This window comes from Eublepharis macularius, chromosome 12 (assembly GCF_028583425.1).
Source record: "Eublepharis macularius isolate TG4126 chromosome 12, MPM_Emac_v1.0, whole genome shotgun sequence".
Lineage (NCBI taxonomy): Eukaryota > Metazoa > Chordata > Lepidosauria > Squamata > Eublepharidae > Eublepharis > Eublepharis macularius.
The window spans coordinates 38,952,073-38,974,432 of record NC_072801.1 but is presented as its reverse complement, the minus strand read 5'-3'; the positions used below and the strand labels follow the sequence as shown (position 1 = coordinate 38,974,432).

At 45.2% G+C, this 22,360-nt stretch overlaps 1 protein-coding gene across 1 annotated transcript; it reads left to right on the top strand.

Annotated features, from left to right (window-relative positions):
* On the top strand, nt 1–20,530 carry LOC129339095 (keratin, type I cuticular Ha6-like). The gene is made up of 15 exons (XM_054993698.1): nt 1–420; nt 1,206–1,288; nt 1,382–1,538; nt 1,963–2,124; nt 2,228–2,353; nt 2,639–2,863; nt 3,009–3,018; nt 4,719–4,816; nt 12,162–12,611; nt 14,120–14,202; nt 15,621–15,777; nt 16,864–17,025; nt 17,115–17,240; nt 19,927–20,147; nt 20,467–20,530. The coding sequence occupies exons 1-15, from the start codon at nt 16–18 to the stop codon at nt 20,528–20,530; spliced, it is 2,529 nt and encodes an 842-aa protein (XP_054849673.1). The 5' UTR covers nt 1–15.
* The last annotated feature ends 1,830 nt before the right edge of the window (nt 20,531–22,360 follow it).

Below are 22,360 nucleotides of genomic sequence, written 5' to 3'. Positions count from 1 at the left end.
GGTTCTGTCAAGGGAATGTGTGGTCCCAGTGGGAGTCATGCTCGGGTTTCTTCTGTCCCTTCTGGTGGCTCATGCAGAGCACCGAGCCACTCCTTTGGCAGCAGAAGTGTGTCATCTTCTTCTGTTAAGTTGGGATCTGGAAGCTACATGCCCAGTGTCTGCCCACCAAACAGCACATTTGGTCCTGGGTTTGTTGGAAGCTATGGCTGGCACGATGAAGGGATCCTCAGCTGCAATGAAAAGGAGCTGATGCAGTGTCTGAATGACCGCCTGGCAAGCTACCTGGAGAGAGTCCGCTGCCTGGAGCAGGAAAATGCCAATCTGGAATGCAAGATCCGGGAGTGGTACGAATGCCAGGTCCCCTATGTATGCATCGACTTCCAGTCTTACTATAAGATTATTGAAGAGCACCAGCACCAGGTAATAGTTTTTAAAAACTTATTATTTGCTTATAAAGCATCCTTAAGCAGTATTGTGTTTTACAGCATTGACAGCAAACATAGATGCTTGCTCTAACTGTACAAAATATCATAGTGGGCAATGGTTGGAGAGAGGGAAAAGTAAAGGTAACAAAGAGTGAAGAACAGCAAACACACATACTTAACATTTCATTATACCTCAAGCCAGGGTTAAGTAAAAACTTCACAGAAATGTTGAGGCTGATCTCTGTTAACCATTTTTAGTACTCACTAGGCAGTGGGCTAATCTTTTGATTTGCTGGGCCATTTCAACTCTTCATCTGCTTCAAGGAAGAAGAGGAAATGCAACAAACATCTTTCCCCTCTCATCAGCTTTCTTTGTACTCTTCTCCCCTATCTACCTTCACATGCATTTTCATGCTACTTTCTACGCTCAGCACAAACTGCCCATTGCTGTTCACCAAACCAACTGCCCTTGTTCTCTGAAAACAGTCCATTTGTTCCTACTGTCTCTGCTCAGGTTGCACAATAAATCTTGGACAGTGCATTACGCTATGAACTCACCGGGTGGTCTTAGTCAAACCACTTCTCATTGTGTGCTAATGCTAGAGGCGAGCCCTTCATTGGGGGATGGTTATATAGCATCTCTACTTTCATTCTTGGCTATTTGAGGAATCTTCCTGTGTTTTTTGGACAGGACATCTAGAATTTTTAAGAAGTTGCTATCTAATTGCTGCAAAATCATATTTTTCTCACACCTCTTAAGACCTGTGGTTTATTATCCAGATCCTGTGTGCCAAGACAGACAATGCCAGGCTGATTTTGGAGATTGACAATGCTCGCCTGGCTGCTGATGACTTCAGGACCAAGTAAGGACCTCTTACTCACAGTGATAACTCACTGGTGGTGGTGGCTTCATCTTGAAATGGCCTCCTGTTGATGTATCACTTTCTGTCCAAAAGGTACGAGACGGAGCTTGCTCTACGTCAAAGTGTTGAGGCCGATATCAATGGGCTGCGCAGGATTCTGGATGAGCTGACATTATGCAGGTCTGACCTGGAAGCTCAGCTTGAATCCCTCAAGGAGGAACTTCTTTGCCTCAAGAAGAACCATGAAGAGGTGAGAACAAAGTCCAAAATACTGTGGCTGTTTTGTATTTGAACGTGCTCCAAATGGAGGAGTAGCTTAACCATTTCTACATGGTGTCACTGGACTAGAATGTCAATGTTCCACCGCAGACCAACATGGCTACCCACCTGAAACATTTCTTCATGAGTTCTCTCTTTGCCCTTTACTCAAGAAATGCAAGAAGCAAGTGCAAAAATATCAGCTGTGTTGTCTGTTTTTTACCTCTTGAATGTGCTTTGAGGCATTTTCCTCTTTGTTATCACTTCATGTCACTCTTGCTTGAAAATGTGATAGCTTTAATCCCTGGTTCAGATCAATGTGGATTCATAAGACTTTGGAATAAGGTTTCAGACCTCACTGAAACCAAGCCTCACAAAGCCATTTACTTTATGCCGCACGGGTTCTCTTCCTGCAGGAAGCAAATGGTCTACGTTCAAAACTTGGAGCCAGGGTTAACGTGGAGGTGGATGCTGCCCCTTCATGTGACCTCAACAAGATCCTGGATGAGATCAGGAGCCAATATGAATGTCTGGCTGAAAAAAACCGCAAAGATGTTGAGACTTGGTTCACTTCCAAGGTGGGTATCTTGAGAGGACATCTTCAGGTGGCCTCAAAGGATCAGAGGGGATGCTTGGCCTCATAATTCCCTCTTACTATTTTTTGTTTCTTTTGCATTCCAGATGGAAGAACTGAACCAACAAGTGGTCTCCAGTGGTGAAGAGCTGCAGTCTTGCCAGTCAGAGATCATTGAGCTGAGACACACGGTTCAGGCCCTTGAGATCGATCTCGATGCCCAGCACAATATGGTTTGTGTCCACAAGGTCATTCTGTATGGGGGAAGGTCATATGATCTTGCCTCCTAATGCACTCTAAATACCTCCAAGACCCACATTTATGGCCTTGTCTACTTAGATCACTTTGTGTAATTCAGCATTAATATTAATGCTGCATTAATATTAATGCCCAAATGAGATTTGAACTCTTGGAACCCTGCTGTTTTAGCTCCTATGTCACGTTGCCTAAAATTCTTTCAAACAACCTTCCTGTTAACAGGTAGTGATTTATTCCGGAACCTGTTATGTCCATTTCAGAAAGCTGCTCTAGAAGGCACCTTGCAAGAAACTGAAGCCCGCTATGGCACCCAATTAGCACAGCTCCAGTGTGTGATCAGCAATGTGGAAGGTCAGTTAGCAGATCTCCGGTGCGAAATGGAACGTCAAAGCCATGACTACAAGATTCTCCTGGATGTCAAGACCCGCCTGGAATCAGAGATTGCGACATACCGACGTCTGCTGGAGGGAGAGGATTGCAAGTACGTATAACCCCAAATGGGCCATTGGGTACATTTTTAGCTAAGTATAAAAGTCCTAGTGATCAGTGAGTTAGTAAACATGTGTCTGGGTTGCATCACTTCAGGCTGAAGGCTCCTTCAGCTCAACAAAAAGTAATTCATCTATACAGAAAAGTAGAGGTCAGGACATCTAGCTTCTTCCTGACATCTAGCTTTCTATGCTCATGATGCATGTGTATGTTTTTAAGCAAAGAGTATTCAATCATGCAAACCCCCTACCTACAGTCTAATGTGGTACAGACCAGATACAGGTTTAATAGAGAGAACTAAGACTAGAGTTGCTACTGAATTTCACCTGAAGTGAAATTTCAAAGAGAGTTTGAAAATCTCTTCTCAAGGCGGGTAGAATGATGATGAAAGAAAAGGAGTTTTGGTGAGATTAGTGAAATTTTCTGGAGGGGGAAGATCCTTGAGCATCCCAACGATCACAGAAAATATTAATGCAATATGTTGTTCCAGCTGTGTTAGGTGGCATCTGCCTCTCATCCTGGGCAGGGCCAGATCTACGGTTGCCAGCGCCCAGGGCAACCATAGTCAGGATAGTTGTGCGTGCGTGCTCCTGGCGCTGCATGATGACATCACTCCTGTGATGTCATCACGCTGGGGCACTCCCCCCCGCCCCTGTGGCAAACCGGCTGTCCCAGTGCGCCGTAGAGCTGGCGGCGGTGGCAGCGTGAGTGGCTCAGAGGCTCCCACGCTGTTCACCTGCCCCGCAGGACAAGGGGCAGCCGGCTTGCCACATGCCCCTTGTCCTGAGGAAAGGCGAACGGCGCAGGCAGCCTCCGAGCCACTAGCGCTGCTGCCACTGCTGCCAGCTTCGCGGCGCGCCAGGACAGCCGGCTTGCCGTGGGGGCAGGGGGGAAAGGTGAATGGTGCGGGCAGCCTCCCAGCCTCCCAAGCCAGGCAAAAGGCAGTGCAGGTGGCTGGGAGGCCGCCCACACCATTCACCTTTCCCTAGGACAAGGGGTGCGCTGCAAGCCGGCCGCCGCTTCTGTGGGAAAGGCAAAAGGCAGCGCGGGTGGCTGGGAGGCCGCCCGCGCCGTTCGCCTTTCCCCAGGCGCGCTCCCGGGGCTGGCAGCTGCACCCGGCGCCCCCTCTTTGGCGGCGCCGGGGGCAGACTACCCCCCTGCCTCCCTGTCGATCCGGCCCTGATCCTGGGATGCCCGGCTGGGAGAGCGACTCTCCATACTATAGCAATAGAAATTGACACTGAATTTTGTATAAAGTGAGATCTTGAGATGAATTTGAAGATTGTCGATTGGGAGAAACATCCAAGAGATCTGAGGAAATCAAGAAGAACTTTGCTTAGATTAGCAAACTGTGGCCGTTTTCACACTCTTTTAACATTGCGCAAAACTCACGGAACGAGGGCATCTTCATGGTGCGATTTCTGAAGTCATCACAGGATGTTAAAGAGTGTGAAAATGGCCTGTACTGAGGATGTTCAGGTTAGGTCCCTGATTAGGTCTCACCTAAATAAAGTGAGGAAGGCAAGGCGCATTTTGATAATATATATATATATATATATATAGTAATAAGTAGCAATCAGGTCTCCAGAGAAACTGTCACTGTTTTTTTAAATGAATACCTATGGGAATCCATTTGCTCTTGATTTTGCAAGATCTCTTTCTTGAATGCAATAGAAGAACTTGGAAAAGGTGAGGACAATGTGGGGAAAAATGAAAACTAGGTTTATTGGTCTAATCTATACTGAATGTACAACACTGAGTTTCTTTTTCCTGAATCTGCTATTCACCCCAAATTACTTTGTAACCGTAGGTTTCCCAGGATTCCATGTGTGCCAGAATGCCCCCCTCCAGCCTGTGCTCCAGTCTCCCAGATCACTAAAAAAATCCGCACTATCACCGAGGAGATTAAGGATGGAAAGGTCATATCCTCTCGAGAACAAGTCCAGCATGTAGCCCTCTAAAAACCTGCTGCAGCAAAATATCAAAACCAAGAACCCATCTAGCATGACAGAAAAAAAGAAACCAGCATTCAGCCATACTGTTGCAAACACTAAAGGGATTCACTGCTAATATTCAGGGGGCTTTGACCAGTTTCATTCTTCCGCACTTTGGCAAATACATCAGCTTTTAAGTTGTCTTATAATAACAGACCTGTGTCTTTAATAATTTCAGCACATGGGATGCAATAAAGCTCTTTTATCAGCATTCTCAATAAAATTTCTTTTGTTTTCTTCCTATCTCATGGAGAAAATTTGGCTTGTGCTGCAGTTCATTTGTGCCATCTTCCAGCAATTCTTGCTTAGTGTCCACAGCTACGTGTTGGGTTAGTTGACTTTATCTAACAGGCATGTGTTTGCTAGTTATACCAAAAACCACTTAAATAATTCACCTATTTGTGGATGGTCATTCTACTTCCCATCTTATGGCAGCACTGAGGAGAGCTTGGGTAGGTAGCTGTGTAAGCGTTGGTCCACTTAGCATCTTCTGCTTTATTTAACAGAGCATCTCAGTCCTTAGCTCAGTTTGGTTATAATTTTGGTGCTCCCACCTCATGTAACAGGAGAGAATGCTACCTATGTGTAAAGGTTGGGGTCTTAATTGTTGAAACAGAGGTAGTGTGATGTGATGTTTGACCAGTGTGGTCTTACCCCAACTCTCTACTTGACATACTTAACTCAAGTGGCTGTGGTTTTGAATGTAATTCATCCACCACCCATGAGGGAAACAGGAAAAGAATGGTTATCTTTAATTACTCCCAGAAACAGGGGAATAAAGGGCTTCAGAAAAGAGGATAGGAACTATTTACAGGGATAACACAGTCTAGCTGGGCCCATTCATTTATAAGGTCACAGATTAATATTTAGGAGCGCAAAGAGCAGTTAACAGCCAACTTTATCACAGAAGCTAGAAGTCATGAAACCACTTGTCTAGCAAAGGTTTTCTTTCAGCCTCCTCCTCTGTAGAAAAAATCATCTTCACGCCTTTATTATTTTTTGCCTATCCTCACTAAAAAGGTAGACTGTGAGATCTTTGAAGTCTCCTGAGATAGGAACTCTCCAACCTAACATTCTGGAAACACAAATTCTATCTTACTGAAAACTGAGGAAGTCTCTCCCCCGCCCTCCCCTTGCCACCTGGTCAGCATTACCAACTCTGGGTTGGGAAATTCCTGAAGATTTTGGAGGGTGGAACCTGGGGAAGGTAGGGTTTGAGGAGGGGAGGGAGCTCAGCAGGGTATAGTGCCATACAATTCACCCTCCACAGCAGCCATTTTCTCCAGGGGAACTGTTCTCTATCATCTGGAGATCTGTTATAATTCCAAGAGATCTCCAAGCCCCAACTGGAGGTTGGCAACCATACTTCTAAGCATAAAATGGTATTTTAAAATATATTGGAATGGCAAATGGGGTGTAGGCTTGCCAACCTCTAGTTTGGGCATGGAGCTCTCCCAGAATTACAGCTGATCTCCAGACTACTGGAGAAAATGGCTGCTTTGGAGGGTGGACTCTATGGCATTATATTCCACTGAGGTCTGCACCCCCAGGACCCACTCCCAAACCTACAATTTGCTGAAGGGGGGACTCATTTTTGACAATATTGAAAACATTCACATAAATGAAGTCCTCCATCAGGCTGTCCTTTGCCATCTGGCCAACAGGTTTTGTGGGGTTTTGTATGGCTTCAAAAAATCTGCGAAACCTGTTTAACCAAAAGAGACTTGGGGACTAAATAAGTGTGCGTACACATCATGAGTAAAGATACCTCCCAAATACCACTTTCAGCACTCTTAAAAACGACTGTCTGTCTCCACTCCAGCCATTGTGTAAGTCTCTAAATACACATATTGGTATAGTCACACATTCAGACTATTCTGGTGCCAAAGCAGAATCAACCCCAGAGTCCATGTTCTGAACAAAGCAGTAGGCCATCTACCCAAAATTCAGCTTATGCATCTCCAGTTCCAACCAGCATTTCTGCTGATGAAAAAGGGGTGAAGGGTCCCCTTTGATTGTCCAGAAAGGGTAAAGTGGGGCTCTGCATGGACAAAAATTGTGTGAGACAAGGTTTATAGTAAAGTGGGAAAGATTTGAGTAGAAAAGCTGGGTGGATCCACCCCACTCACCCTGATTTGCAAGCCCCTAGGAACAGACTTAGAAAAAGCCAGCCATGCGGTTGTTTGACATTTGCAAATAGCAATTGCCATTGAGCTGGCTCCCAGTTGGCAAACTGCCCTTACCTCTCTAGCAAGGATACAACTGCACGTTATCATAACCCTGCACTTTCATTTGTATAGATTGAACATGGTGTGTATCACTAGAGAGGCTAGAAGCATGACTTTTGTCTCTTTCTAGCATTATGAGCCTATATGGGCTCTTTGAGGCTACGGAAGCAAGATGTGCACATGTTGCAACCACAGCACTAGCACTGTGCTATCTTAGGACAACAGTGGCAAATGTGCACAGCCAGGGCTCATTTCGAGGGGGAACGCACAGGAACGCAGTTCTGGCAGTTCCCCAAAGAGATCACATGACAGATGGCCCTGCCCACCTGACTCTCAGCCATTTTGGGCCTGTTTTGGCCTGAATTGGGGCCAAAATGGCCTGGATCGGGCCTCTGATGGGAGGTGGATCACTCTCCCACTCAGCAGCGGCCCGATCCTGACCATTTTGGGCCCCTTTTTGGTCATTTTCAGCCCCCTTTTGCCATTTTGGGCCCAGTTTCGGCCCTGAATGGCCAGGATTGGGTCCAAAACAGCAAGGATAGGTGATGTCAGGGGGTGTGGCATAGGCAAATCAGTTATGCTAATGACACACTTCTGGTGCTGTCAAGGGGGTGTGTGGCATATGCTAATGAATTATGCTAATGAGTTATGCTAATGGGTTCCTCCAGCTCTTTTTCTACAAAATGACCCCTGTGCACAGCTCTATCCTCATTGAGAATCCTGGGCTGGAGCAACTTCAAGTGAGGCAACACAGTATGGCTGAGCATCTCTGTTGCCTTTACCTTATAAAAAGCTCCTGCTCCTCCTAGGGTCATTGTTCCCGCAGTGGGTTGCAACATCGTGCCTTAGGGAGAGATTATGGGTTTTCATGGCAATTCCCTCTTCCAAGTGAGCTGTGGAAGAAGCTAAATAACATGCTTAGACTATCCATGTTTCTTTCCATTGTTGAAAAGGGTAGCTTTTGCAGAAGGGATTTAATCCTATCACCATCACCTGCAGAGATCCTCTAAATATGACAGACGGAGAGTTCTGGGGACACTGTAGTCCTTCACATAGTTGATGGCACTATGTTGCCTTTGTGGTTTCCCTTGTTCTGTGGGTGGGGAGGGGCATGGTGATGTCATGGAGCTGTGGTGGCATTGCCACTTGTTGACCGGATCCTTCCATCATATGGCTAACATGAGAATAGACTTGCCATGTTGTTCCATGATTGGTGGGTGTTGGCCTTGTCCCTATGGAGTCTAGTGTTATTGCTGTGCTCTCAGTTTATTGGGACTTGGAATTTTTAAAAATACCTTCTCTTTTGAGAGAGAAGAGGATAACAACTAGCTAACCAGTGTTGTGTTGTAAGCAGCATACCTTTGGACTATGCTGCCAATTACATGGCTAGAGAACACTGGGGAGAAATCTCTTTCTGTACACTGCACATAAAAATCCTAGATGGACTATTAAAACATTTTGCTTAGTCATTTGAAAAAGAACAAACTACCCTCCGAAGATTAATTCCTGTGCTTGAGAGTAACATCAATTCAGAGAAGCTCCAAACTGAGCCAGCACAAGAGAAACTTACTAAGCATCCTTCAAAACTCTACAAACATCCTGGGAATCAGACCTGGCAACATTGTCTGCTGGTGAAATGCCCAGTACATTACAGAAGACTGGAAGAAAGAGAGTTGGGCTGGAACACAGTGGAGGAGAAAACAATCTTAAGTTGCTGGCATTAATTTGAAGACAAAGCTTTAAGTGAAGGCCCCAGAATTGTGAGCTTGGGTTATTAACAAGATTCCAAGCACCAATGCAATCCCATGTTGTCACATGCAATATGCTGCCCAACAGCTTCCTGGTCTATAAATTTTTGTATGAGAAGGCTGTAAAAACAGCAATCCTTTGTCAACTACTGAGGCGTGGGCAGGATTATGTGGGATGCAGTAAGTCACAACGGGGTTGGGAGAAGAGGTCTGGGGACATGCTCAAGGGTACCAAGCCTTTATGAAAAAGCTATCAGGTACAGAGGATTGTGTTGAATGGGTAGTCCACAGTTAAATAGGCCAAGTGAGAATTTGTATATGGAAGGCTGGGATCAAGGGTGTAGGAAGCAAAGGAGCTGAGGAGGGGAAACTGAGCAAAACAGATGCAACAGAAGAGGGAACTTCAAAGGGATGGGGCTGGGACTCAGAGAAACAGATCCCATAATTATGAAGCTACTTGTTGCTCATATATGAATCAGCTGTTGACCAGGAAGTACTTATAGTTAAGCCTGTTGCACATTGGCATAAAGTTAGGGAGATCGTCCCTGCACGCCAAATTCTCCCATAACTGGAAACCCTAAACGTAATTTTGCTTGTAGAAAGCAAAAGCATTTATACTTTTAAATTCCATAAATATGGCAAGTAATACAATTTTGTGTGCTATTTAAATTATAAATAATGTATTTTGTGTTGTTAAAGCAGCAAAATAGGTCTAGGTTTGACAGCAGCATATCAAATATTTCAATATCCCCCCCCCAATTCTGTCCCCCCCCCAGGAATAAACAATGACGACAAAAGTTTCTTTTCCATGGCTTCAGCATTTTCAGATGCATTTCTAATTGAGCTGCTTCAGATAAAGAGAACAAGAGACACATCATGGATTAAGGCCCAAACCACCTTTTTATAAAATACTTTACTTGTAACAAAAACTGGAGTGAACGTTCCATCTAGCTTGTGGCCCTTTGATTGCTTTTGTTGTTGTTGTAAAAACATCAGTGACCGGAAGACTTCTTCGAAAGCTATGTTCATACCTCTACATTTGGGCTAGATCAACATCTGCCTGTAAACTTGCATCCTTTGTTGTAGCGCCCACCTTGTGGAACTACCTGCTAGGGTCGCCAACCTCCAGGCAGTGGCTGGAGAGCTCCTGGAATTACAACCAATTTCCAGGCAACAGAGGTCACCCCCTGGAGAAAATGGCAGTTTCAGGTGGTGGTGAGCCTTATGGCATTATCCCCTGCTGAGGTCCCTCCCCTCCCCAAACCCCACCCTCTCTGACTCCACCCACAAAATCTCCAGTAATTTCCCAACTTGGAGCCGGCAACTATAGTCAGGATGGCTCCCATGTTTCAGTCGTTTCCCAAACTATGTAAAATAGAATTGTTCAGGAGGTCATTTCCATAAAGGAAACAGGGCTATCTATTATACTGGAATAGTTCAGGAAGGAGCTTTTTTAAAAGACTGGGATTGCAGACTAGACCACTGTGCGTAGTCTGTATAATCTGTTCACTGTATGTATTAGCATGCTCCCACTACTTTGTCTTCTACTTATGTAATACCATTTTCTGCACTGTTTAACATATCATGCCTAATAAATGCTTCTCTGTGTTTCAAAAATCTGTAATCTTAGTCCAATTACATTTCTTATTAGATGTTATATCCTACTGACTGCATTGACTTACACTATGAAATCAGCCTTGAAATCAGCCTGAAATCAGTAAGAAAAGCGGACTATAAATCAAGCAAGCAAGCAAGCAAGCAAGCAAACAAATAATCTCCTTGGTAACTTTGAACATGAAAGCAAAACAAAGTTATGGGTGTGGATAAAGGACCAGCATAATGTGGAAACTTTTGAGAGAAACTCTGTCCTAATAAGCTATGGAAGCCCTGCCCTCTTTGACCCAAATAAGGAAGATATGTAGAGCAAGGGTGGCCCCCACCCTGTGGAATGGCCTGCCTGAGGAGGTCAGGAGAGCCCCCACTCTCCTGGCTTTTCGCAAATGAACGTTGCAAGACCAAATTATTCAAAAAGGCTTTTTACTCAGATAGGAGGGCTGTCTTGTAGGGAGGAAATCTCAGACGATCCACTAGTGAGTTAGGAACCATAGACCTCCCCACTATGTTGTATTAGATTCCTGCTAATGCTATGTCTTTCTGTACTTGTATCTATTTACGCTATGGCATCATTTATGGAAATGTTCCTGATATTGACTGAGCCAATCTCACACTGTGTAATCTGCCTTGTATCTCAATGAGAAAGATGGGCTATAAATGACGTAAAATAAATAAAGTCAAACATGAAACTGGAAACAAGCAAAGGTGCCAGACAGAATACAGTACAGAAGCGATGCATGGATCATGCTGATGCACAGCCATGGGCAGCCACGGCAGAAAGAGAAAGTTATGCAGGTCAAAGATGAATCAGAAGTCTGAAACCATGTACAAGAATGAGGGCACAACAATATGGCCACCAAGTCTACTAATTATGCCCAGGAAAAGCCAGGACTTTAGGTCCCAGAAGGATTTGGGTGCAAGGCTACCACTTGCAGCCAGAAGCCTGACAGAACCACATGCAAAAGACCTACCTAACCAATATAATGCAGGAGGAAACTTCCTTCATGCCCTCATATATGGCAACCACGTGCCCAAAGGGTGAGATGAAGGCCATCCCTAACATCTCCCCAATGAAAATTTTATTGGGGGGGGGGGTCTACTCCTTCTTCATACATCCTTAATGAAGTTGTACTTGAACACGGGAGCAGTTTTATACATTTGGGGAAATTTCATCTTTTCACACAACCTCCTTTTTGGAGAGCTGCAGTCAAGAGGAACTGGCATGCCAGCTTTTTGCTTGGTCAAAGTAGGCCAGAGGAAGGGCAGGGAAGGGGGAAGAGAGAGAGACCGATGCTTTTGTAAAATGCCAAGCCTATAATGTCACCCATCATACCCACACCTAGCTATTGATGCCGAGAAGTTGCTTTGAAGGTGCATTGTAAAACTATCATTCCAGGGACAGCCATCAAGAGGAGTTCTGGTTTTGCAAGCCAGGTGTGAGGGGGGGAGGTGAATTTATGAGAAAAGAAATGCTTTTTAAGCATGTATAGAGCAGACTCATGAGAAGGCCACGCACAAATCGCCACAAATATTATCAAGGATAAAGCCTCGTAAAGGAGCTAACACCCAACACTTGTCGTATAAAAAAGCTCCAGCCGCTAGACTGGCTTTCAGACTTGAGTGCCTTGGGTTTTGGGGCTGAATCTGACATCTAAGCTTTTCCTCTCCACTATGGCTGCCACTTCAGTTCACACTTGTGGGTCCCTCAAGGGTCCCTGCAGGGTTACACCAAATTGCCGGCCAAACAGTGCTGTCTCTGTCAACTGCCGTCCTGGAAGCCACCTTCCTCCTCGCCGATCCAGTGTGTGCCTGCCTACTCCGGGTCGTACAACTGCGTCACTTCCCAACGGATGCCGAACTTACCTTCCCCCTTCTAGTCTGGGTTCCACCTGTGTCCCACCACCCTGCATCCCACCGCCTGCTCGCCCTCTGAACTGCTATCCTGTTGGCCATGATCAAGGGATCCTCAACTGCAATGAAAAGGAAACCATGGAGTTCCTGAACAGCCGCCTGGGCAACTACCTAGAAAGAGTGCATTGCCTGGAACAAGAGAATGCTGAGCTGGAATGTAAGATCCGGGAATGGTATGAATGTGAGAACTCTTATGTCTGCACAGACTTCAAGCCTTTGTACTGCAGCATTGAAGAGCTCCAGCAGCAGGTAATGGCTCTTGAGGGCCTTCACTAATCCAGTAGTAGCATGGCAAACATGTTTGAGAACAGACAAGAAAAAAGTAAGAATGTTTCCAGTATTGTTTTGGAGCAAGATTCGAGTCCAGTAGCACCTTAAAAACCAAGATTTCCTGAGGATAAGCTTTCGAGAGTCAGGGATCTAGAAATCTTATTGATCTTTAAGTTGCTACTAGACTTTAATCTTGATCTTCTACTATAGATCAATACTGCTACTCACCTGAAAATATCCAATATTGTCTTTTCGGAGAAGAAAATAAAGATTTCTGTACAAGGTCAGAATACTGACTCAAGATTTTATTTTGCCTGTAGCCACATAGGAGGTTCACAGAAAGTGTATGAGAGTGCTGATATGCATAGTCAAACATTAAAATCTAGACCTATAGTTGAAAGGCTGCTGAGGAACTCCTGACTCTGTTCCAGGTATGAAGTGATTTAATAGGATACTGAGAACAGGGGACATTTTCACCTTGTTTTAACACTGAAACAAAGACAGGAAGCAAGGGGGACTGTTGCAGCAAGTACAGAAATCATTTGCCTGGGCAGCCAAAGTTAAATGTTTGAAATTTAAAATGTTGTAGTTCTGTGAGTTTTGTACAAGTGTCTGTGACAGTCAGTTTTATCAGTCACACATTTTACATTTTGGTTTCCTTCTGCTTTTGCATAATCAGTTTTTAATTTATTCAACAGGTTTTAGGCCGTTTTCACACTGCTTACCGGCCACGGAACATCACGCCAAGCTCCCGGAATGACAGACTCTTCCTGGCACAATTTTGCATAGGAACTGCAGTTCTCACATGAAATCACGCCAGGAAGACGCTGTCGTTCCAGGATCTTGGCGCAATGTTCCGTGGCCGGTAAGCAGTGTGAAAACGGCATTAATCTGTTTTTTTTCCTGTTCAAATACAGGCCACTTACAATAAATCAGCATAAGCCATTAATCCAATATTAAATTCAAGCTGATTGAAGCAGGCCAGTGGATGTTGCTTCCCAGTCTCCCTCTTCTCCATGGTGGCCAGATGGTGATGGAGATGCAGGTAGCAGTTGGGCCAAACAAGCCAGGGGGAAAGGTCTCCCACCCTCACCATCTCTTTCTGCAGTGTGGTTGGCCATGATGGACAGTGAGTGGAAAGAGGCCAGACAACACTTTTGATCCTACATTGCAAATAAAAGAGAAATATATTACTTAAAATATCTTTTACTGCTTGTACTTCATATGTTACCAGCTAGATAACTGGGAGAAACTATTCACATTTCATACTTTGTTGATAATGGTTTTTCCTCTTAGCTTAATCTGGGAGCCTAGATGGTACATTTGAACAAAATGTACTGGATTTGCTTTAAAAAGTAAGTTTACTAACTATATATTAAGGCAGGCCAAGGTGTTTGTTCCTTTCCCCCTCAAACTGCATTCCTGTGTTCATCTTATGCCTTCCATCTATATGGATTAAAATGGCATTTTAATTTTTTGCTTTTTAGATTTGCTGCACCAAGGCTGACAATGCAAGGCTGTGCCTAGATATCGATAATCTCAAAATGGCTTCTGATGACTACTGTACCAAGTAAGGCTCTCTATGGAGAAGATCTGGTGGTCTCATTCATCAACCCTATATGTTGCCCCGCCCTCGCTGGCATTCATGTCAGAATGCACAATTATGAGTCCTAAAGGAACTCACTAACAAGATGCCAGAGCTGGCAGGAAAACCAGGATGAAATTTGTGGACACATGTAGAAATGGAATGAATTAGGTTTTCCCAGATCAACATTTCCAAAAGAAATTATGCTGGAAGTGTTAGAATTTATTCCATAAGGACAGAAAACATTTGGAAAAGAGATATTCCATTAAGAGATACTTAGCAATGCTAAGAAGTTAGTGGCAATTCCCACATGAAGACACTGAGGAACTTAAAAGTGTATTTCATATGCAGATTTATTTATTTATTTATTATATTAGATTTTTAGTTCACCCTCCCCGCTAGGTGGGCTCAGGGCAGAGTACAACATTCCCAAGTTTACATAAAATACAATTTAAAACAGATAAAACATTACAGTAAAATTAAAACAACTGTATACAATAAAACTCCTCCTCAAGATGGCGACGGTAAAATACAGCATTTCAGGCGTGGCCCATATGTATATAAGGTGGTGGACATATGTGGATATTCTCCTTTTTAAACAGGTAGGTAATCACTTTCACAATTGACAGTCATGCCTTTCGTTTTTGCCCGCCCCTTTACAGAATAAGTTCAAATGAACAAACAGCACACAAGAATAAATCTTCAAATACTACCACCACTTCTATCTTACCCTGTCCACACTGGATGTATATAGAAGATCATCCCCTTTACTTTCAGATTTTATTTCAGATTAATATAGCTTGGTTTCATATTCAGAATCATTATCATTATTTAGAACCCTTATGCACAAAACAGAACAGAAAATCCTATATCTCAAGCTCCTCTGATCAAAAAAGCAGATAAAACATATCTGTAATTTATGGTCTTGAGTATGCTGGAACTTGGTTGATAATATTGGAGTATTCATAAGGATCTTATCCATAAAAATTAGAGCATGTAAACACGATACTATTATTCCTTCTTATGATGGGCAACTTGGGTGGAGAAATGGTGACTTGTCAACAGTGGTGAAAGAGTTCTAGTAAAAACTCATTAATGGATGAGCTTAGGGCAAATGGATATTTTAATTGCCCTCTGGATCCACACCTGATCACGGATTACTCTCAGGTCTCTAGGAAAAGTTGAAGGCAGTAGGAAAAGAGGAAGACTCGGCTCGAGATAAATTGACTCTGTAAAGGAAGCTGTGACCTTTCCTGTGCAAAGCTGTCAGTAATAAGATGTCTTGGAGGTCATTAATTCATAGGGTGCCATTGGATGGCACGTCATATACACACACTCTTTCTGGGCATCACTTTTTGCTGCCTCAACCATATTGTAATTATCTCTCTGCCATCTCTTCAAAGGTATGATTATGAACTGAGTCTTTGTCAGCGAGATGAGGCCGACATCAATGGCCTCCGCAAAGTTCTAGATGACCTGACTCTGTGCAGAGCTGACCTGGAAGCCCAACTGGAGTCCTTGACTGAGGAGATGATGTGCCTGAAGAAAAACCATGAGGAGGTATGGATGAAGCATGACTAGCACCAAGGCCAGAAGAGTTGCTAAAACACAAGAGCAGGAATACCTACGGTTGCCATCTCTGAGTTGGGAAACTCCTGGAGATTTGCAGGATGTAGCCTGGGGAGGGTGGGTTTTAGGAGGGGAGGGACCTCAGTGGTGCATAGACCCCACCCTCCAGCAGCCATTTTCTCCAGGGGGATCTGATCTCTGTAGACTGGAGATCAGTTGTCATTCCAGCAGAACTCCAGGCCCCACCTGGAGGCTGGCAACCCTAGGAATACCCTCTGTTCACCTGCACTCCTGTGTACACATCAAGCACCATGATCCTGACCACACAGTGCTAGTATCAGAGAGCAGGAGCACTGCAGCAGTGGAAGAGACATAGAAAAAATCCTGTAGACGGCTCATGCAATCAGGGCCGGTGCCAGAGTTTCTGGTGCCTGAGGCCGGGGGCAGCTTCAGGGCTGTTGCTCCCTGTATGCCTGCATGCAAAGTGCGCACGTGCACCTGGACTGCACAATGCATGTAATCACACTGCGTGTGACATCATCACACAACATGCCACTGTGAGCTGGCCCCATTGGCACAGCAGGCAGCTGGGACGGCACGTGGGTGGCCTCCCAGCCCTCCCACTCAGTTGCTCCACACTGCCCCGGCCGCCTGCCATGCCTGGCCCGCAGCTGTGTGCAGGTGGTGGCGGGAACATGGGGCAACTGAGCGGGAGGGCTGGGAGGCTGCCCGCTCAGACTGCCCCGTGCTGCCACTGCCAGCATGTGTTCCCGGTTGGGTGCAGCAGCTGTGGGCCAGGCGTGGCTGGTGGCTGGGGTGGTGGATGGCAGCTTCCCAGCCCTCCCACTCAGCCGCCAGCACTGCTGCCGCCAGCTCCACAGCGCATGCTCCCACCCCCGGCACCCCCTCTGGTGCCCCCTCAGCGCTCGAGGCGGCTGCCGGTCCCACTTCCATGGATGTGCCGGCCCTGCAGTAGGAACAATTGCAGCATTTTCTTTCCTCCTTGATACTTCTTTGCAAAATGAAGGACGACCCTTTGTGCTCATAATTTCTCCTCCTCTTCCTCCCCTTCTCTAGGAGTCCAGTGCCCTCCGCTCCCAGCTTGGTGATCGCATCAATGTAGAGGTGGATGCTGCCCCATCTTGCAACCTCAATAAGGTCCTGGATGAAATGCGATGCCAGTATGAGGCTGATCTTGAAAAGCATCGCAGGGAAGTCGAGGACTGGTACTGTACACAGGTGTGCCCCTTAAGTTAATACAAACTCAATCAGTTTCTTTGGGTGATAGTGCGGCTGTTTACTCACTTCTTGTTTGAGGACTTTTTCAGATGGAACAACTAAACAGAGAGGTGATCTCCAGTGGAGAACAGCTGCAATGCTGCCAGTCAGAGATCATAGAGACCAGACGTTGTGTTCAAGCCCTGGAGATTGACATGCAGGCTCAACAGAGTATGGTGGGTATGAATTCAGAATTTCCAAACCATCACTGGTTATTAAATAGCTGTCTGTCAATGCAACAAGACAAAGAGCTGTTTGCAAAGCAGGATCTAACATTATTAGCCAAGATTACTTTTTTGCCTGTCTCAAAGGTACAGGGTAAATTACTAGTAATCTTACTTTTTTCTATTCTTAGAAGATATACAGCAAGTCCAAAATTGGTCTGAGTGTTTGAATGAATGAATTTATTTGCGGTCAGAGACCATTACAATGGCAATACACCCTTAGAAATCAATAGAAGGTCTGAGTGTTTAGGGTTCCCAGGTCCCCCCTGGCAACTGGCAGGTGGAGGGACTTAACCGGCCGCAGGAGAGATTTGCTAGGAATGTTCTCATATTGCCACTGACACACGGATGTCAGAGGACAGCAGCAAAGATGGTGAGACCAAGTTCCTATAAGGAAAGGCTGAAGGACCTCGGTATGTTTAGCCTGGAGAGGAGAGGACTGAGAGGTGATATGATAACCATCTTCAAGTTCTTGAAGGGCTGTCATATAGAGGATGGCGTGCAGATGTTTTCCATTGCCCCAGGAGGTGGGTTGAAATTAAATCAAAAGAGTTTTTGGCTAAACATTAGGGGAAAAACTTCCTGACAGTCCCTTAGTGGAACAAGCTTCCTCGGGAGGTGGTAGGTTCTCCTTTTTTGGAGGTTTTTAAGCAGAGGCTAGATGGCCATCTGACATCAATGCTGATTCTGTGAACTTAGGCAGATCATAAGAGGGAGGGCAGGAAGGGTTACATCAGTGCTTAATTCTTGTGGCCCCTGTTTACATGCTAAGGGTAATGCCAATTGCCACCTTGGGGTCAGGAAGCAATTTTCCCCAGGCCAGTTCAGCTAGGGATCCTGACAATGTTTTGCTGCCAGGGACTAGATAACCCTGGAGGTCCCTTCCAACCCTGTGATACTATGATTCCTGTGCACCTGGAAGTGACATCAGTGCATTGCCGGGGATGCTCTAGACAAAACTGTATGGTTTAACCATAGAGTTTTGCCCCAATACCGGAGCATCCAAGCTTCCCCTAGTGACATGCTGACATCATTTCTGGGTGCACAGGAGTGATCAGAGCATTGGGACACTGCTGACATCGCAATTCTACCCGCTGGCCAGCTGAGTGGGAGCAGAATGGTTCCACTGGTGGCAAGTGATTCCCTGCTTCAACTAGAGAGATGGTAAGCCTGGTGTTATAGTACTCACACATCCTATGTGTAGTATCACTGTATGATATTAGACTAGTTAGTAGACATGATTCAGTGTTTATCGCTGTTCCACGAACCACCCCACGCAGGCTTCATCCAATCAGCTGAACCCAGCATGGGGTGTGTGAAAGTGACAGCCCCCTTCTCCTGCCACTTGCTGGCAGCAGGAGAATGGGGCTGTCACTTTCACACACTCAGCGCTGGCTTCAGCCAATTGGCTGAACCCAGTATGGGGGTATGAAAGTGACAGCTCCCTTCTCCTGCTGCTCGCGGGTGGCAGGAGAACGGGGCTGTCAGCTTCACTCACCTTGCACCAGCTTCAGTCCATCGACTAAACCCAACACAGGGCATGTGAAGCTGACAGCCCCTTTCTCCTGCCACCTGAGCGGTAGGAGAACGGGGCTGTCAGCTTCACTCACCTCGCACCAGCTTCAGCCCATTGGCTGAACCCAGTGCGAGGTCTGTGAAACTGACAGCCCCTTTCTCCTGCCGCCTGAGTGGCAGGAGAATGGGGTTGTCAGTTTCACACACCCCGTGTGGGAATTAATTGATCAGCGGCGCCAGCCCGTCTGGCTTTACAAACTGCTCACAACTCTCACGAACCGGGTGCAAAAAGTTCTAGAGTTCAACGCAGCCCAACAAACCACATTTTCATGAACCACGAATCGGCCTGGTTTGTGCGTTTTTTTGCTTTGTATTGCGATTTGTGCCCACCTCTACTAGTTAGCTCAAAGGGGCTTTGAAGACCACTGAAAACTCATATCTATAAGGACTCTTCACATACAAATAATCCCACTCACAAATAAATCAGATATTCAGTCTTGCTGCACATCTATGAAATTTGATACTGCACAAGCATTCTGAAAAATATCAGTTTTCATAATTTTTTAAAACAAATTGATTACACTCTATGTGTGTTGGTCTGAAGCTGTATGAGGAAAGCCTGGTGAAAATGCAGATATTAGGGAAAGCCTTGTGCTTTTATGCTTTCCACGGGCCCTTGTTCATCCACAACTACAAATAGTTACAAATAATGCAAATTATGTATTTTTATCCACAAATAATTATTCTTTTATATGCCATGTGCACCACAGAACTCTACTTTTCATTATGTAGAATTTAGATGGTTTTGTTTTCAGAAGAGAGTAGACATATCTCTGTATGTGGTTCCCTTGTGCTAATGTGGATTTATAAATAAATGCACAAATAAATTAATGCCTGTTTCATAAATTAATAATACATTCTCTTTTAGCTATCTGTCTTTTCCTTTCCAAATCTAGGGCTCACTTACACGCAATCTTCTTGAATCGGGGGACCATCAATATCATTCATCTGAAGTTCTCCCACTAAGCAGCATGAAATGTTACAGCCTTTTAAATATTTTTGGGTATGTATGTGTAGATTACCAGTTGAGACAGAATAGTTTGCCTTCTCCATCCACTCCCAGAAAGCTGCTTTGGAGGACACTTTGCAAGAAACTGAATCCCGTTACTGCACCCAGCTGTCGCAACTCCAGTGCCTGATCAGCAACGTGGAGGCCCAGCTTGCTGAAATCCGCTGTGACATTGAGCGTCAAAACTGCGAGTACAAGGCCCTCCTTGATGAAAAGGCCCGCCTGGATTGCGAGATTGCCACTTACCGCAACATGCTAGAAGGGGAAGATTGCAAGTATGTACAGAAATGGATGCTGGTTGGCACAACCTGGGAGGGGGGAGGCATTTATTTTGTTCTTGATTTATTTATCTCCCTTTGGTTGTGGACATCTATTTGGAAGGGACTTCCATTGTAGCCTATAGAATTAAATCCTAGCATCATCCAGCATTTCACAGAGGAAGATAGGGATGCTTTTGCATCACTGCAGCACCTGTCTTTTCACCAAAGACCACTTCTCAGGTTGAGCCCTGCCTAAGTTTTAGATAACTGCTCTTCTCTGCTTCCTGCATGCAATATTCATTTACTCTTACTACTCAATTTTATCTTTGCATAGTGAATCTGGCTGTACTTATGATTCCGCTGTGTCCACATGGGTGCATTTGCATGCACAGAGTTAAATTTTGTCTGCTGCTTATCCCACACTTCAGAGATTTAACTTCTAGAGACCTGGGGTGGGAGTTGCAAATATGAAGAACTTTAGGGTGCATGCATACCCATCAACATAGGTTTGCCAACTCCAGGTTGGGAAATTCCTGGGGAATCCAGGAGTGGAGCCTGGAGGGGGCAGGGGATGGACCTCATGCCATCAAGTTATGATTGCCAACACAGGATGCAGAATAGAGGCCTTAATGTCAGGGTCTGAAATCCCACCCCTGAAAACACACACTCTTTAACATCCAGCCTGATGGAAAATTCTGGAGAACTCCGAGCTTTACATTATTTGGGTTGATCCTAATAAAAGGTTACACATGGCATTTGTTTTGGGATTTTGCTTTTATTTTTTGAATCTGATTTTTAATTTGACTGTCTCCAATGGGCCCATTTGACTCATCTAAACTGATGTTTGTTCTCTCCAGGCCCCCCAATCGACCATGTGACCCTGAGCATACGACTGCCATCCGTCCATCTGTCTGTCGGCCAGTTTGTGTGCCAGAGACGATTTGTGCCCCTGTCTGTCCACCAGAGTGCAAACCATGTGTGCAGGTGATTGATCCCAATCTGGCTCCACCTTGCATGGGACCAGTCTGTGTCCCATGTGTTCCTATGCCGTGTCCCCCCCACCCCTGTGCTCCATGTGGTCCAATCTGCCCACCGCCTTGCGGACCATGCCCACCTGGCCCGAGGATCAGCACAAAGATCTGCCGCATGTAGAAATCTCAGTGCTCAAATGTAAAGTGAAACTGTGTCAAGGACCTGAACTTGAGCAGGAAAGAAAGATCACACACCCCTATCCTGTATTTAGAAAACTCCAGAGCCATGCAAAGGCTAAGCATATTGTGCAAGGTGGCTCTGATAAGGTGGCTCCTCCATTCCCTGCTGCTTTTGTGCCTTCTGGAATACTAGGAAGATTCTATGGTTCATTCTTAATAAACTTTTGCTATCTGGCATAACAATAATAAATATGATGTCTAAAGCGTGATTTACAAGGAACTGTTTGTTTTAGAATGAGAGACTGAATGTTCACCGAGGTGGATGAGAGTTCCAATCCAGGCTCATTTTGAACAAGAACTTAAGTCCTGGAACAGGTTTCCTGTCTCAGAGTTTAGCTCTGAAACATAGACAGTATTTGCAAAAGTCAGAATTGATTCATAGCCATGCAGGATATATTTACAACTGCCTTTCAACCTTCCTGCACTTCACAATGCACATGTGATACCAGTTGCAGAGATTCCACCTGTTTCAATCTCTCCAATCCCTCACATCACATCCTTAGGTTTTGGTGCCACCTGCTGTTGAAAGAGGTTTTCTGGGACACCAAGTTCTTGCTAAAGAAATCAGATGCATTGTCGAAGGCTTTCACGGCCGGAGAACGATGGTTGTTGGGGGTTTTCCGGGCTGTATTGCCGTGGTCTTGGCATTGTAGTTCCTGACGTTTCGCCTGACAGCCTGAAAAATCAGCAGTGGCTGAACATAGCCTAACTCAAACACGGCACAGTATCTTATTCCAGGACACCAAAATACTGGACAACACTTCCAACTACTTTGTCAGACTGCACAGGGAAGCCATTGAAATTCACAAGCATAAGCAAAACTTCAACAGGAAAGAAGAAACCTTAAGAATGAACAGAGCATGGGCTCCAGTTCTGAAAAACACCAGGCCAACAAAACACTCCACACCCGACAATAGCCCTGCAGAGAAGATTAGCACATCAAGCACCAATCCATATGCAAAAGAACCTCCTCAGGATACAGTGAAGCCTCCCGCCATTAGCATTCCACACCCTGGG

Excerpts from the sequence above, each read along its gene's own strand:
- LOC129339095 (XM_054993698.1), top strand. The coding sequence starts at position 16 with ATGTGTGGTCCCAGTGGGAGTCATGCTCGGGTTTCTTCTGTCCCTTCT. Across the intron at positions 1,289-1,381 it reads GCTGATGACTTCAGGACCAA|GTACGAGACGGAGCTTGCTC; the intron begins GTAAGGACCTCT and ends TCTGTCCAAAAG. Across the intron at positions 15,778-16,863 it reads TGAAGAAAAACCATGAGGAG|GAGTCCAGTGCCCTCCGCTC; the intron begins GTATGGATGAAG and ends CCCCTTCTCTAG.